This window comes from Zalophus californianus, chromosome 5 (assembly GCF_009762305.2).
Source record: "Zalophus californianus isolate mZalCal1 chromosome 5, mZalCal1.pri.v2, whole genome shotgun sequence".
NCBI lineage: Eukaryota > Metazoa > Chordata > Mammalia > Carnivora > Otariidae > Zalophus > Zalophus californianus.
In genome coordinates, this window is record NC_045599.1 from 91,505,340 (window position 1) to 91,518,666 (window position 13,327).

Below are 13,327 nucleotides of genomic sequence, written 5' to 3' on the forward strand. Positions count from 1 at the left end.
AAGAAAGTTGGATTCCTACCTTGCTCTTTGCAAATTCCAGATGGATCAAAATTTTATTACAGAAAATAAAATCATAAAAGTACCAGAAGAAAACATGAGTTTAGGGTGGAAGAAGGCCTTGATTTTTATAGAGTCAAATGTATCAATATTTTCCTTTAGGACTTCTAGAGTTGGTGATTAATCTCAGTTAAAGCAAAAGTAGGAAATCCTGCAGGCTTAAAAAAGAAGTAACACCATAAACAAAACCAAAAGGCAAAGGACAACTAAGAAAGTACCAAATAGGTGAGAATGACTAAGTTCTTAGCTTTGGGAAGAGGCCACACAAATCAGCAGGAAGGAACAGCAAGTCGCCCAACAAAATAAGATGTTTTCCAGGAAGGATGCAAAGGTCAAACAGTCAATTAGAACACAGAAAGTGGCTCCATCTCACTGATAATGAAAGACATACAAACTAAAACAAAGAAGAGGTGCCATTGTCTCTATATCAGATTGGTAAAACTTTTAAAGCTTGCTAAAACTAGCAATGTGAGGAAGAACACACTTGTAGGCATGATAGAGGAAGTATAGATTGTTGGGAAAAAGTTTTGGTAGATAATTTGACCAAATCTATTAAAATCGAAGATTCACAGACTCTCTGGCAAAGCTTGTAAGATGAAGATTCTCATAGCTTACCAATATACTTGTAAAATATATGAAAGATGTGTGTGCGTGTGTGTGTGTGTGTGTGTGTGTGTGTGTGTAGACACGCACACTAGGAAGTTTATTGCAGCAGGGTTTTTAACGACAAAAGACTGAAAGCTAGAACAACAATAAGAGACTGATTAGGAAGATTATGAAAACCCTCAGTCTACAGTCATTAACAAGAACATAAAAGGATCTCAATGTGCTGATGTACAAGGATCTCTAAGCTATATTATTAAGAGAAAAAAAGCAAGGTACAGAAGAATATATATAAAATGGTCCCATTTGAGAAAACAAAAAGGATATCAAATGTATACATGTGTATATAAATCAATATATGCTGCCATGTAGAAAATGTCTCTAGATGAGAACATAAAGTATTCCTGGGCCATCCAATGGAGCTTTGTGCAATGATGGAAACGTCCTGTAAATCTGAGCTACCCACTATGGTAGCCACTGGACTCCTGTAGCTATTGAGCACTCGAAATGTAACTTGTGTGACTGAGGAATTAAAGTCTGAATTTTATTTCATTTTGATAAAGGAGTATAGTCACATCTGGCTAGAGGCTTCCAATTTGTACGGCACAGACATAGATGATGAGTATTTGAGGTGAGAAGGATTACAGAGGGAGAGAAAAGGAGACATTTTCCATTTTATGCCTTTCTACACTGTGGGAATTTTGCACACGTAGATGTGTTACTCTTATTTAAAAAGAAAACTTACTGACCACCTATTGTTTTCAAGGCCGCATGGTCAATAGCTATGGGGGATGTAGAACTCAGCCAGGGGTGACATCTGTCTCCAAGAGCCCAGGCTTTCACAGGGCCATGGAAAATCGCAGGTAAGGAAATAACTGCATGAAGTTGACAAACTCTGTGCAGTGAGGAAGATCCCAGAGGAAACGGTCTGTTCCATAACTGACAGCAGGGAAGAGAGGTGATGTTTGAGCCAGGCCAATGAGATGAACAGGTGTACACTAGACCACGGGGGAGAGAAAAATATTCAGGGTGCAAGAAACAGCTAAGCTGAGGAGTGGAGGAGATAGGGCAGAGTGTGCCCAGGATTCCGTGGGTAATGTAGGTTGGTGGGAGGAGTTTGGCGAAAGGAAGGAAGGGAGATTGAAGAGATGAACAAAAGACAGGTTCTTGAGGACCAGGTACAATGAACTAAGGGGTTCAGATTTCACCCTGAAGGCCAGGGGAAGCCCCAAAATAATTTTAAGCAGGAGTAAGGAGTGATCACAATGACTTTGAAAAGAAACACACACTGATTGTGACTTGGAATGTTAAAATCAAAGGCTGAAGCTAGAAATGGGGGTGCAGTTGAAATATACACAAAGACTTATTTTTATTCTCTATAGAGAAATAATAGTAAAGCATTTATTATATAATAATATAATAAAGCAATAATAATAAAGAAATAATAATATTTATGGGTCTAAAATTGCACTGTTTGCCCATGAAACAATCACATTTGGTCTGTTTAGAGTTATGCAGTACCCAGAAAAAAGAAAATTCACAGGACCATATTTTCCCCACCTCCCAAGGCCATCTCATTTTTTATTAAGCCCCTGGGATCTTGAGAAGTCTTTGTCTTTACCTTAACTAATTTTCCTAGGGCTTCAACTCTCTAGGAGATGGCTAGGATAAGAACTGAATACTCGACAAATCTGACACATCTTAGTGGGGCGACAATGGCATGATTCCTCTTTTTAGACCGATAAACATGGTGGTAAGTCCTAGACCAATGTTTCTCAGCCTTGGCACCCATGACATTTGGGGCAGGATAATTCTTCACTGTAGGGGTCATCCAGTGCATTCCAGGATGTTTAGCAGCATCTCTGCCCTCTACCTACTAAATGCCAGTAGTATGCACACACACACACACACACACACACACACACACACACACACACACACCACAGCTGTGACAACTGTAAATGTCTCCATATACTGTCAAACGTCTCCCCTCATTGCAAAATCATCCCTGGTTGAGAACCACCGTAAGAACATCAAAGACAGGAGAGACCTTGGGGGCAATCCCACCCAACTGCCCATTTTACAGATGGGAAAACTGAGGTCCAGAGACTGAGACTAGAAGCTAGTTTTCCTCACACAGGTTAGAGATTTTTTTGGAGACCAGAGATCTTTTTCTTAGCTTCAAAGAAATGTAGTTTAAAAAAAATTGGCAGAATTTTCATTCAGGTCAATTTCACCTAGGTGCATATTCATTTATCTTTTCTCTCTCTCTTCTCTCTTTCCATCTCTCTCTCTCTTTGCCTCATATACATGATTCATCATAGAATTTCTATTTACTAATTTGGTTTTCTAGCCACAAATGGTACCAAAATTATTATTATTATAATTCTGTTATTATTAAAACAACCACCCTCTCTAATTCAGCATTTTTCATTTTTTATTTGTTCACAGTGAAGAGATTAAGGGGAACATATCTAATATATATCAGGGGCCCCTGACAGATACATCACAAACAGTATCATTACAACAATCCTCTGAAGTGGGCATTAGTATCCCCATTTTGCAAAAGAGGAAACTGAGGCTCATGGAGGTGAGGTGACTTGCCCAAGGTCAAACAGCCAATGAGCCAATGAGTGGTTCTATAACCAGATTTGAACCCCTGTCTGTCAGATTGCATAACACAACTGAGTTCAAGTTGTGGAGAATTAGAGTGAGCTCACGATTAACACCCAAGTGAAAGTTGAATGTCCTCAGAGAACCAAATTCCCTCCCAGTTTCTTGGATCACGGAGCTGAGGAGCTTGTCAGCATCTCCAGGAGAAAGCTAGGCCTCTGGCAGTTGCTATGACAACTACTTTTCTTATAATTATAGAACATGGTGGTGACACACAAGCTGCACATACAGTCACTTTGTTAGGACCTGTCTGCCTCTGACACTTCCAGGAGCTTAAACATCATAAATTTTTTTAATCACATTTAATATAATCACGCATTGCAACAGTGGAGGCCCAGAGAGCAAGAAAGTCAGGAGATTCACCCTCCCACCATGTGATGGGACCATGAGGCAAGCCACATGACAAGCAGTGAGGAAAATGGCAATTCTCCCTTGGGAAATTTTGCTTCTCTTTTTTTCTTTTTTGGATCAATGCATTTCAGGGCTTGGCCAAACAGTGTATTCAAAGAAAAGAAAAAGGGAAAGAGCCAAGGCAAAATTAGCCTAATTCTTGGCAAATAACAAGGAAAAGCAGCAAAATTTAGAATTCTAACAACCACTTTTCAGTTTAGTTTCATTTAGCCAGTTCCCAAAATGTGCAGGGTTTCCCAATTTGGAAGATGGGTATAGACAAATGAGCACATACACACACTCACACGTACACTCAAAAGCATCCATAGTCACACATACCACTCTGGGTCAAAAAAGCCTGATTCCGCCCCTTATTGGCTGTGTGATTGTAGGTACCTTAACTAACCTCTCTGATCCCCAGTTTTCTCCTCTGTGTATCAAAATGCTGCCTACTTCATGAGCTATAGTAAAGATGAGATGGAAAATGACTAGCTAACTACCTGACACATACAGATGTTCAAAAAAAGAAAGTTATTGTTATTAATTAACTACAAATAATTTTAAATACTGCTTTACCTTCTATGAACATCTTCCTCTTACTACCCCCACGTGGGATTCAAGAAACACTATGAAGCCCTGCCTTCAGTGCTGCCTTCAGCAACTCAACCATGTAGCAGGAGAACTCTGCCCAAGCAGAGACAGACACTAGGACAAAGGGCAATGCTGGGACTTGGGGAATCCCAGATGAGGAACTGACTTGGGGAATCCAAGACTAGTTTCTGCAGGAGGTGACATTTGAGCTGGGTCACAAGTCAGAGAGCATGGGGTAGAGGTGGGGGGAGACTGCGCGGGCAAAGATCCGGAGGTGAGAAAAGGCGTGGTGGCTTTACAGCACTATGAGAAGGCTGCGGTCCTGGGGGTGCAGGAGGTCAGTGGCACGGCGACTGGAACTAGCAGCAAGGACCACCTTTGGACGAGCCGGCAATGCCATACTAAGGTCCTCATGCTGTTGCCTGTAGCAAGTAGGGAGCCACTGAAGATTTCTCAGGCAAGATCAATGATCCAATCTGATGTTGCTCATAATGGGGGGAAGGAGGTGGCAGGGAGATGGAGGGTCAAAAGCTGACACAGTAGAAAGGGCGAGTGGGGAGGGACAGGTGTGCCCAGGCAATGTCAGTTGAGACAGAGGGCTCACAGAGATGGATTGAGGCAGGCTTCCCACTGGATGCCCGAACTAGGTGGATGTATTCCATCTGGTCAGATGACCAACTCCCCAGAAATGTACAAGAGGAAGTTCACATTTCCTGAGCTCCCAAGGGACAGTGTTAGTTTATATTATCTCACTCAGTCCTTACACCAGGCTTATAATGTAGACGTCACTATACCATTTTACAGGTCAGGAAACATGGGTTCAAACAGGTGAAATGACCTGCTTTAGTTCACACAAATCCCCGACCCCTATATTCCCCCTTCTTCCATATTGCCTTTCATATTGATTTTGCGGGGGGGGGGGGGGGGGGCTAATTTGCCTGTGTTTGCCCATTTCCATGGTGTAAATACTCCCACTATGGCTGGTTACAAGCTTGCAACAGTTTAACAACTGGCTTGCAGCCTTTTAATAACTGGCCCTCAGGAGGCCGTGTGAGCCAGCTCCAGCCCCTGCTGAGCAGCCCGGTAGGAAAGAAGATATTCACTAAACTCTAGCAGCCTTCTTATACATCCAATGTATTAACTAGTCACTTGCTTTATTGCAGCGTTTACTTACCAGTGTTTGTTTGAATCAACAAGCATGAGAAGTCAGCAATTAAAAGCAGCTCCAGTTATTGGGCTATAGAGTGGTCACTGAGCCACCCAGACACCCAGGCCCCCACTGAAATCCTGAGCACATTCCTTTTGAGACAGCGCCACGGAGGTTTTTGTTTAAAAAAAAAAAAGCCACATTTGCTTTTCAATGATCAATTGATAACAATATATATATTTCTGGAAGTTACTCTAACAGTATGATTCTATCAGGCCTGGAGAAAGCACCCAGACAGAAACATAGACCAGCATCTTTATTCTGATTTTCAATTAAACCCTAGCCAGAAATGCAATAATAAACATCAAATATGATCAGGGCCTTTCTCTACCAAATACTCATATGCAAATTCTTTCCTTACCTGCCAGATAATGACTCTGCTCTTAACCCAGCAGGCAATGTTTTTAATAACTCACCTAGAATGTTCCTCAGAATAAAAAAATTAAAAAAAATAGGAGAGCAATAAAAACCAAGACAACAGATAATAAAGTAAAATGTCTTATCTCCATTTACTACTGTCAGCAAAGATTAGAATCCCATCCAAGGAAGGCAGCCCCTGGGGTTTTGATGAAAAATTGGCAGAAGCAAATGGCAAAGGTATAAATGGGGTCTCACCTCCCTTGGAATGTGGCATCAAGAAGACATTTACAAGAATGTGTCATCATCAATAAACTTAGGAACAGAGATAAAGCCCTGATTTTAAATAAAGATGTTGAAAACGAGGCAGCCAGAGCTCTGGGGTTGTTTAAATGTGGAGTTTCTCAGTCAGCCAGGTGGATTTTTTTGTTTACTCATGCACCTGTTCACTCAGCTATTGAAGGCATCTTTTAGTTCCTAACGTGGCCGGGCGCTGGCTAGGCTCTTGAGGTGCAAAGATGAAGGAAACACCATTCCAATCCCAAGTCAGTGCAAGACATGGCAGGTAAGTCCATGACGCCAACACCATGTAACTGGTGCTAGAATAGAGGCTCGTACAGCAGGTGCAGGAAACTAAGGAGGAAGGACAGACCATGTGGGCAAGCCAGCAAGACCGCACAGGCCAGGGGCCATTTGGGGTGGGTGTTGAAGGGTGAGTATGGACTATGCCCATTGGTGAAGGCAGGAAAGGCATTCCAGCTGGAAGGCACAGCACGAAGAAAGACAGGGAGGCATACTGTGTACAGTGTCATAAGGGAAGTGCTTTGGGTGGTCAGAGTGCTTGTGGGAGAGGCAGGTGAGCTGTGGAGCTGCAGAAGGACTTTAAAGGGGCCAAAGCCCTCATGGGATATGCACTTTAGGAAGAGTCCTTCTCTGGAGTGGTGAGAAGAATGGACAGGAGCCTGAGAAAGGAGGCCCAGGGACCCAGGATGAGGCTGGGTGATGAGAGGATGGGTGAACAGAGAAGAAGGTACAGTTATTGGAGACTTTCAGGAGGGAGAGGGGCCTGGACTCTGCTGGCTTTTAGATGTGGCACTTGAGCCTGGCGAGGCTGGTTCCAGGGCTGCCCCATATCTTTTCCCATGTTGGTGGGGGGGGGGGGTACGCTAGTGGAGTAGAGGCCTGAGATGGAGTACCAAGGCCCCATCGCTTGGCCAGAAGGAAGGGAAGGAGGAAAGGAACAAGCAGCAGGTAAATTGGCTCCGCAGCATCCCCAGAGAGCTACTCACTGGTAGCCCAGCTCCCATTCCACTGCAAGCAGCCTTGCCTGACTCCTGAGCCCCTGCGTAGGGCCTGGGAGCCCAGCCCAGCCACACAGCCTCCTGGTGTGGAACTTGGGGGAAGCACCAGGCTCTCTGAGCCTGTTTCCCTTGCCTGTAAGTGGGGTGATGAGCTCACCAGCCCCGCATGCCGGGATCACTCAGTGAGATAACATACATAAGGCACCAGTCACAGGTCAGGAGCAGAGCAGAAATCCAAAAGAACTGAGTGGATCACAGCAGATAGATGAAATAGTGAAAAAGCAAAGCCTTATAATGTTAGGGGCCTGAAGTTTCAGTTGGACTTTTGTTTATTTTGTGTTGTTTGTTCGTTGTTGCTTGTTTTTTAGTAACAGCCCACAGACCCCTATTCTCTAAGAATTACTAGCCCTCCCACTTCCAGTCCTCCGCCACCTGGCTTCCTGGTAACGTGTCCGTTTGCCTGACATATGGTGAGTTCTGGTCCCTTACCACTTATGCATCCCTGCCATTCTGACTTCTCCCACTGACTGTGTTCTGGGTCTGATCTGCAGACATCCCCATGCATTTGGACGGCCTCCCTATCTGAGCTTGCCCAGGCCATAACCACCAGAGTCAGACTTTCTGGACCCCAAACTGGGGTGTGGTCAGAGACGAATACTGAGCGGCAGTCCCAAAAGACTGGGGCTCCAGTGGCCACACACCAGACACCCACTCTATGCCAGGCCCCGTGCTGGGAACTGGAGACACGTGGGTAGGCCAGAAGTGACCTTGCCCTCCAGGGACCAGAGGCTGGGGGCAGGTCTGCAGATACAGGAGCAGCCAGTTACAGTACAGCGGCATTCAAGGCCCCCTGTGAGCTGCAGAGCCAAGAGGAGGCACCAAACCCGGCTGAGAGGATCGGGGGAAGCATCCCAGAGGAGCTGACCCTATAGGTACAGTATAGCTGAGAAGGTGGCCAGAATGTTCTTGACGAATCCACATTTGTGAGCTCCTCCAGAGCAAGGATTTTGTCTTATGCATCTTTGTGTCTCCCAGCAACAGGCATTTGGCCCAGCCCAGAACAAATATTAATGAAGACAAAAAAGGAAGGAAAGAAGGCAAGCCAGCCACAGAATGGGCACAGACAATGGCAGGGTGGCATGGACGTGTGGCGGAGAGTGAGATATAGCTGGCTTCCTATCTTGTTCTAACACTGCCGGGCGGAATGACCTTGGAAGCCACCTCACTTCTCTGAGCATCAAGTTCCTCATCTGTAAAATGGGGACAACAATAGGCATTGTTGTTGTTAGGCTGAAAAGTGGATTAAAAGCGTTTTTTAACAGATACCGGGATTATTCATGTTATAACCAACGTGTTGAGAAATAGCCGACCAAAAAATTTCCCTACACTCCCCAGTAGGCAAAGAGGTAGCTCCAGAGGTCACGGTAGACAGCCAGGGGCTCCCCATGAATCCTGACATTGAACAGGCCCCCCTTGAACAATTCTGCCTGTTTCCCCAGCCACGTTCCCAAAGGGGAAAGCCGGAAAGGGAGGCCCAGGTTTGTCTCGACCAACAGACAAAAGCTGGCTAATTAGGCAGGAAGCTAAGAACCCAGGAGGAAGAAAGGGGGTCTGAACAGGAAGGAAATAAGATGAGCATTCATTAAGATCTAGAGTGTGCCAAGGACTTACACTGTTTGTTATGTCCACAGTGTGTCCTGGTTTATTGATGAGGAATCAGGAGCTCAGAAAGGCGAAAGGACTTTCCCAAGGTCATGGAGCTAAGAGGTGACAAAGATGTGATCTCAGCTTCCCAGCTCATTCTAGCCCCAAGGCCCTAGAACAACCTCTCATCAACCTAACACAGTGGCCTCCAAATGCAAAACTCAGTTCCTTCTCACACCAGCTTGGGGGACAACCAGGTTTGACAGCATGGCCAGATACAACAGCACCCCGCACCGACCAGCACCCCGCACCGACCAGCACCCCGCACCGACCAGCACCCTGCACAGACCAGCACCCTGCACGGACCAGCACCCTGCACAGCGCCTTCCACGGCAAAATCAGCTTTAGAGGAACACTCAGCTCCCAAGACTAAGAAAGAAGGAGCGGCTCCTCTCTGCATGCTACTGTTTTCTTAAGTAGCCTGCTGAACGCTTTCTCAAGTCTGTGACCTCTCACAAGAGCTTTCTTGGTTTTAGAAAAGACAAAAAGTCCAGACAATTCTTTCAGCCCACTTTCTCACTTCATTGCCCCGCCACTCTCTCCTCTCATTCTCTCTTACGTGGCTTTGAGCCGCTCTGTCTAGATCAGCTCTGAAATGTGAAGTCATAAGCCTTTCCACCTCTGTGAGGGTATTGGAATGAGGGACAGATGCATCTTTGCCATCCCCATAGTTACCTCCTACATGAGCAATATCCTTGGGAAGTAGCCCAGCCACTGTTTACCCAGCACCACACTCTCTAAGACTAACTGGGAATTCTGACTTCCAGCCCTGGTTCTCCAGCGCAGAGCCATCCTGAGCCCCAGGCCATTTACATACAAGGGTGACCAGACCACCATCCATGGCCCATATGCTCCAGGCACCTCTCACTCAATGCATGCCCCCAACCTAGGTCCCCCAGTTTCTCCTTCAGTGGACAGCATCCCCTTGCCCAGCCAGCCAAGCCAAATACCAAGGAGTCGCCCTTTTCCCAACAGGAACAAATCCTATAAATTCTGTCTTCAAAACAGACCACCTGGGCCCCAAGCCTTATTGCAGCCAACAGCTCAGACCCTCAGACTCTCCCCCAAAGCCTCCTCCCAGGTCCTCGAGCCACCGTCACCCCAACAGATATAACCTCCACACAACCCAGAGGCAGCTCTCTTTAAAAAAGCAAAAAGAGGCTAATGAATGCTCACAGCTTTACATAAAGGGATTTGCTCCATTCCTCCCATTTTGTTCCAAGTGGCAGGGCCCCCTGCCTACCCGTGACACCCGTGCTGACAAAGGACTGCTGCCCCCAAACCTAACACCCTTCCTCCTTAACCCCCTAGGACTAATCGAGTCAAGCTGCTGGGGGTGGGGGGGGCTTCTGCAGCCCCAGAGCCGGACTGAGCCCCTCCTTTTCTCTTCGTTGACTCACTTCTGTTCTGTTCGAATGGGGAGTGACCCACCACGACAGGCGGCGTGGCTGAACAGAAAGGCCACTCTGGCTCAGCTCTGAGCCGCGGCCCTGCTACTTGCTGGCTAGAGGAGCAGATCACGTCACTGCTCCGAGCCATGGCTCCCCTTCGAGAAATGGAGGATTACATCAGTCTCTCAGGGGCTTGTGGGCAGTAAATATGATTAAATAGCAACATCACTAAAAGTCAAAGAAGAGGAAAAAATCATCCAACACCACTGCTGTAACACGGCCACAGAGGGGGCACACACTGATACATTTTTGCCATGTCTTTTTCCCTCTGTTTACTTGTGGGTTTTTGCATAGTTCCAATCCTGGAAAACACACAATTTGAATCCTTGCTTTCTTCACTCAACTTTCTCTCTGAAGTATTTGCCCAAATTATTGTGTCTTCATAACTATCATTGTAAAGCAACTGATAAATAGGGAATAATTCCATCAGAAGCTTGTAACACTCTATTTGGTAAAAATAATAATAATAATCCTACTTTTTTTCTGATTATCAAAATCATGCATGCTCATATCAAATTTGGAAAGCACGGGAAAGTAAAAAGAGATGAAAATATTGCAGAAGCCCATAATTCTGAGTAAATGAAATACTTTCTGAGAGAAAGGGAACCCTGAGAAACTGCTAAAATAATCCATCATATGGCTATGGTCTTATTTACAGAATCATGAGGAAGTTGTTGAAAATGTAGCATTATTTCCAATACTTTGATGTTCTAAATAACATTGAAGTAAACGTTCTTGTATGTGAATCTGGGCATATTTCTAATGGTCTCCGCTGCCAGGAGAACAGGTCAGCTTACTCTCTGGCCCCATGCATATACTTTATTCCCCAAGGTACCCTCACCTTCACCTTGAAGCTCTGATCAGGCTCATTCTTGTGGGCATGCAGTTCAGGCCAGATCCATATTCATGGGGCCTACACTGTGAGCCAGACACTGAAGCTACAGCCAAAAATAAGAGCAGCCCCTGTCCTCAAAGAGGGCGTCAGCATCCAGGGAGCTCCCACACTCCAAGGGATGCATACAGAGGGGCCACACTCCCTCTCAGGCTCACACACCCAGCGGCTCTAACCCAAATTTAGCAGGGAGATAGGGAGGGACGGGAACAGACCAATATGTTTATCCATGTACACACTCCAACCAAGGGCTGTTTTCACTTTCAAAGCCCCCAGTCACAGCTGCCACTGAAGAGCTACTGTTCTTTTGTATTTATCATGTACAGATCGTAGTGCTCTGCATGTCTTCTGCACTTGCCCCTCACAGTGACCCTACTATTACCTCCATCTGATACATGAGGTTTGCAGACTTGTGGTGGCCACTTGGCCTAGTATAAAGTGGAAACAGGGCTCATACCCAGCCAGACTGCTCCAATATCCATCTAAAGAACGACTTTGTTCTAGTAAAATCATGGCTGATTTTGCCTCCTAAATATCTTTTAAGTCTTTCCATGTCTCTCTATCTGCTCGCCATTCTTGTTGGAGCCACCATCTCTTTCTACTTGGACGACTGCAGTAGCCTAATTGTCTCCAAACATTCCCTCTTGCCCGCTACAGTCCACTGGCCACATAAAAGCCAGTGTACTTTATTTAAAACCCAATTAAATCATGTCCTTTCCCTTCTTGAAGTCCTTCAGAGGCTTCCTTTATGCTTCTAGCATAAAATCCAAATTCCTCCATAGAGTCTACACAGCCTAGAATTGTCTGCTTTCCGCCCACTTCTCCTGTCTCCTATCTGCCTACTCCCTGCGCCCTTCTAAGAGCCTAGCCTCACTGCCTGTGTTCTTATTCAGAGTTGGGACCAGCCTCAGGGCCTTTACACAAGTTGTGCTCTTCTCAGCTTCCTAAGTGACTTCTCCAGGGTACTTCCCTCAAGTTCCTCCCTTCGTCCTTGCAGAGCATGCTTCAAGACTCCTTCATCACAGTGATATATATTTATCAGCCCTCCTAGTGACCGCTCACCAAGAAATAGAAGGTCAACCATTTGGGTTTTTTCCACTAAGAAGTCAGCTTTTTTTTCCCCCTTTGTCTTTTTTGTATTTTGTTACAACCATCCACTGACTAATATATTTGAGGGCTTTTTTTTTTTTAAATATACATTTCCATCATATTTCCTGGAGATTGTGATGGAAAGGTAGAGAGATGGGTACAGGGGGAAAAAGAAGAAAGGAGGCACATTCCTCAATTATCAAATTATCTGAGCATTCCAGAGCAGAAGAGAGCATAAATAGTCCTCAGGAGGCAGAGCTTTTGTTATTTGATCAGACTCGGTGAGCCAGATAGTGTGGCCTCAAGAAATCCTCCCAGAAATAGCCTCTCTCATTTCCCACTCCCCGGGAGCACCTGCTCTACTAGCGCGAGGAGCCTGGAGCTGGCTGAAGCCAGCCTTACCTTTACAATTTGTGTAACGAAACTGACCGTAAATTCGGCGATTTTCGGCACCCGAAACTTCCCTTTGTTCTTCTGTTCAGGCTGATATTCTGTTCTTGTCTTCACAATCACCTGAAATGTTCAACGAGTGTGAGCACAACTGGAGACTTGAACTGCTTCTTTTTTTCTTTTCTTTTTCTCAGTAGCTAGAATTTTTATACATTGCATAAAGATCAGAAAATAAAGAACCTCCTTCTCAAACATATAAGAAAGTAGAAAATTCAAATTACCCATACTTCCCCAAGCCAACAGAGACAACCATAGGTGACAATTTGGTTCACACCTTTCCAGATGTTTTTATATGCACATATATATGCATATATTAGACATATGTGTGCTATTTATATAAGCATATCTTTTCTTTTTATGTGACAGATTCATACTTCGTGAATTATAACCTATTTTAAACATACAACAATATATTAACATATTTTTATGTAGACAAATACACAATTGTATTTTGCCTTTTGATGAAGCATAATATTTCACTATATGCATATACTACAATGAATCTGATGAGTCTCTATTGTTGAACATTTAAGTTATTTTCACAGCTTGGGTTATGTAAACA

At 44.9% G+C, this 13,327-nt stretch overlaps 1 protein-coding gene across 1 annotated transcript in view; it reads right to left on the reverse strand.

Moving 5' to 3' along the window:
- The window catches only part of NSG2 (neuronal vesicle trafficking associated 2), a 54,974-nt gene that overhangs the window by 25,633 nt on the left and 16,014 nt on the right, over nucleotides 1-13,327 (reverse strand). Inside the window, exon 3 of the mRNA XM_027605710.1 lies at nucleotides 12,745-12,828. Within this exon, the coding sequence (XP_027461511.1) occupies nucleotides 12,745-12,828 (84 nt within the window). The remainder of the gene's footprint in view (nucleotides 1-12,744; nucleotides 12,829-13,327) is intronic.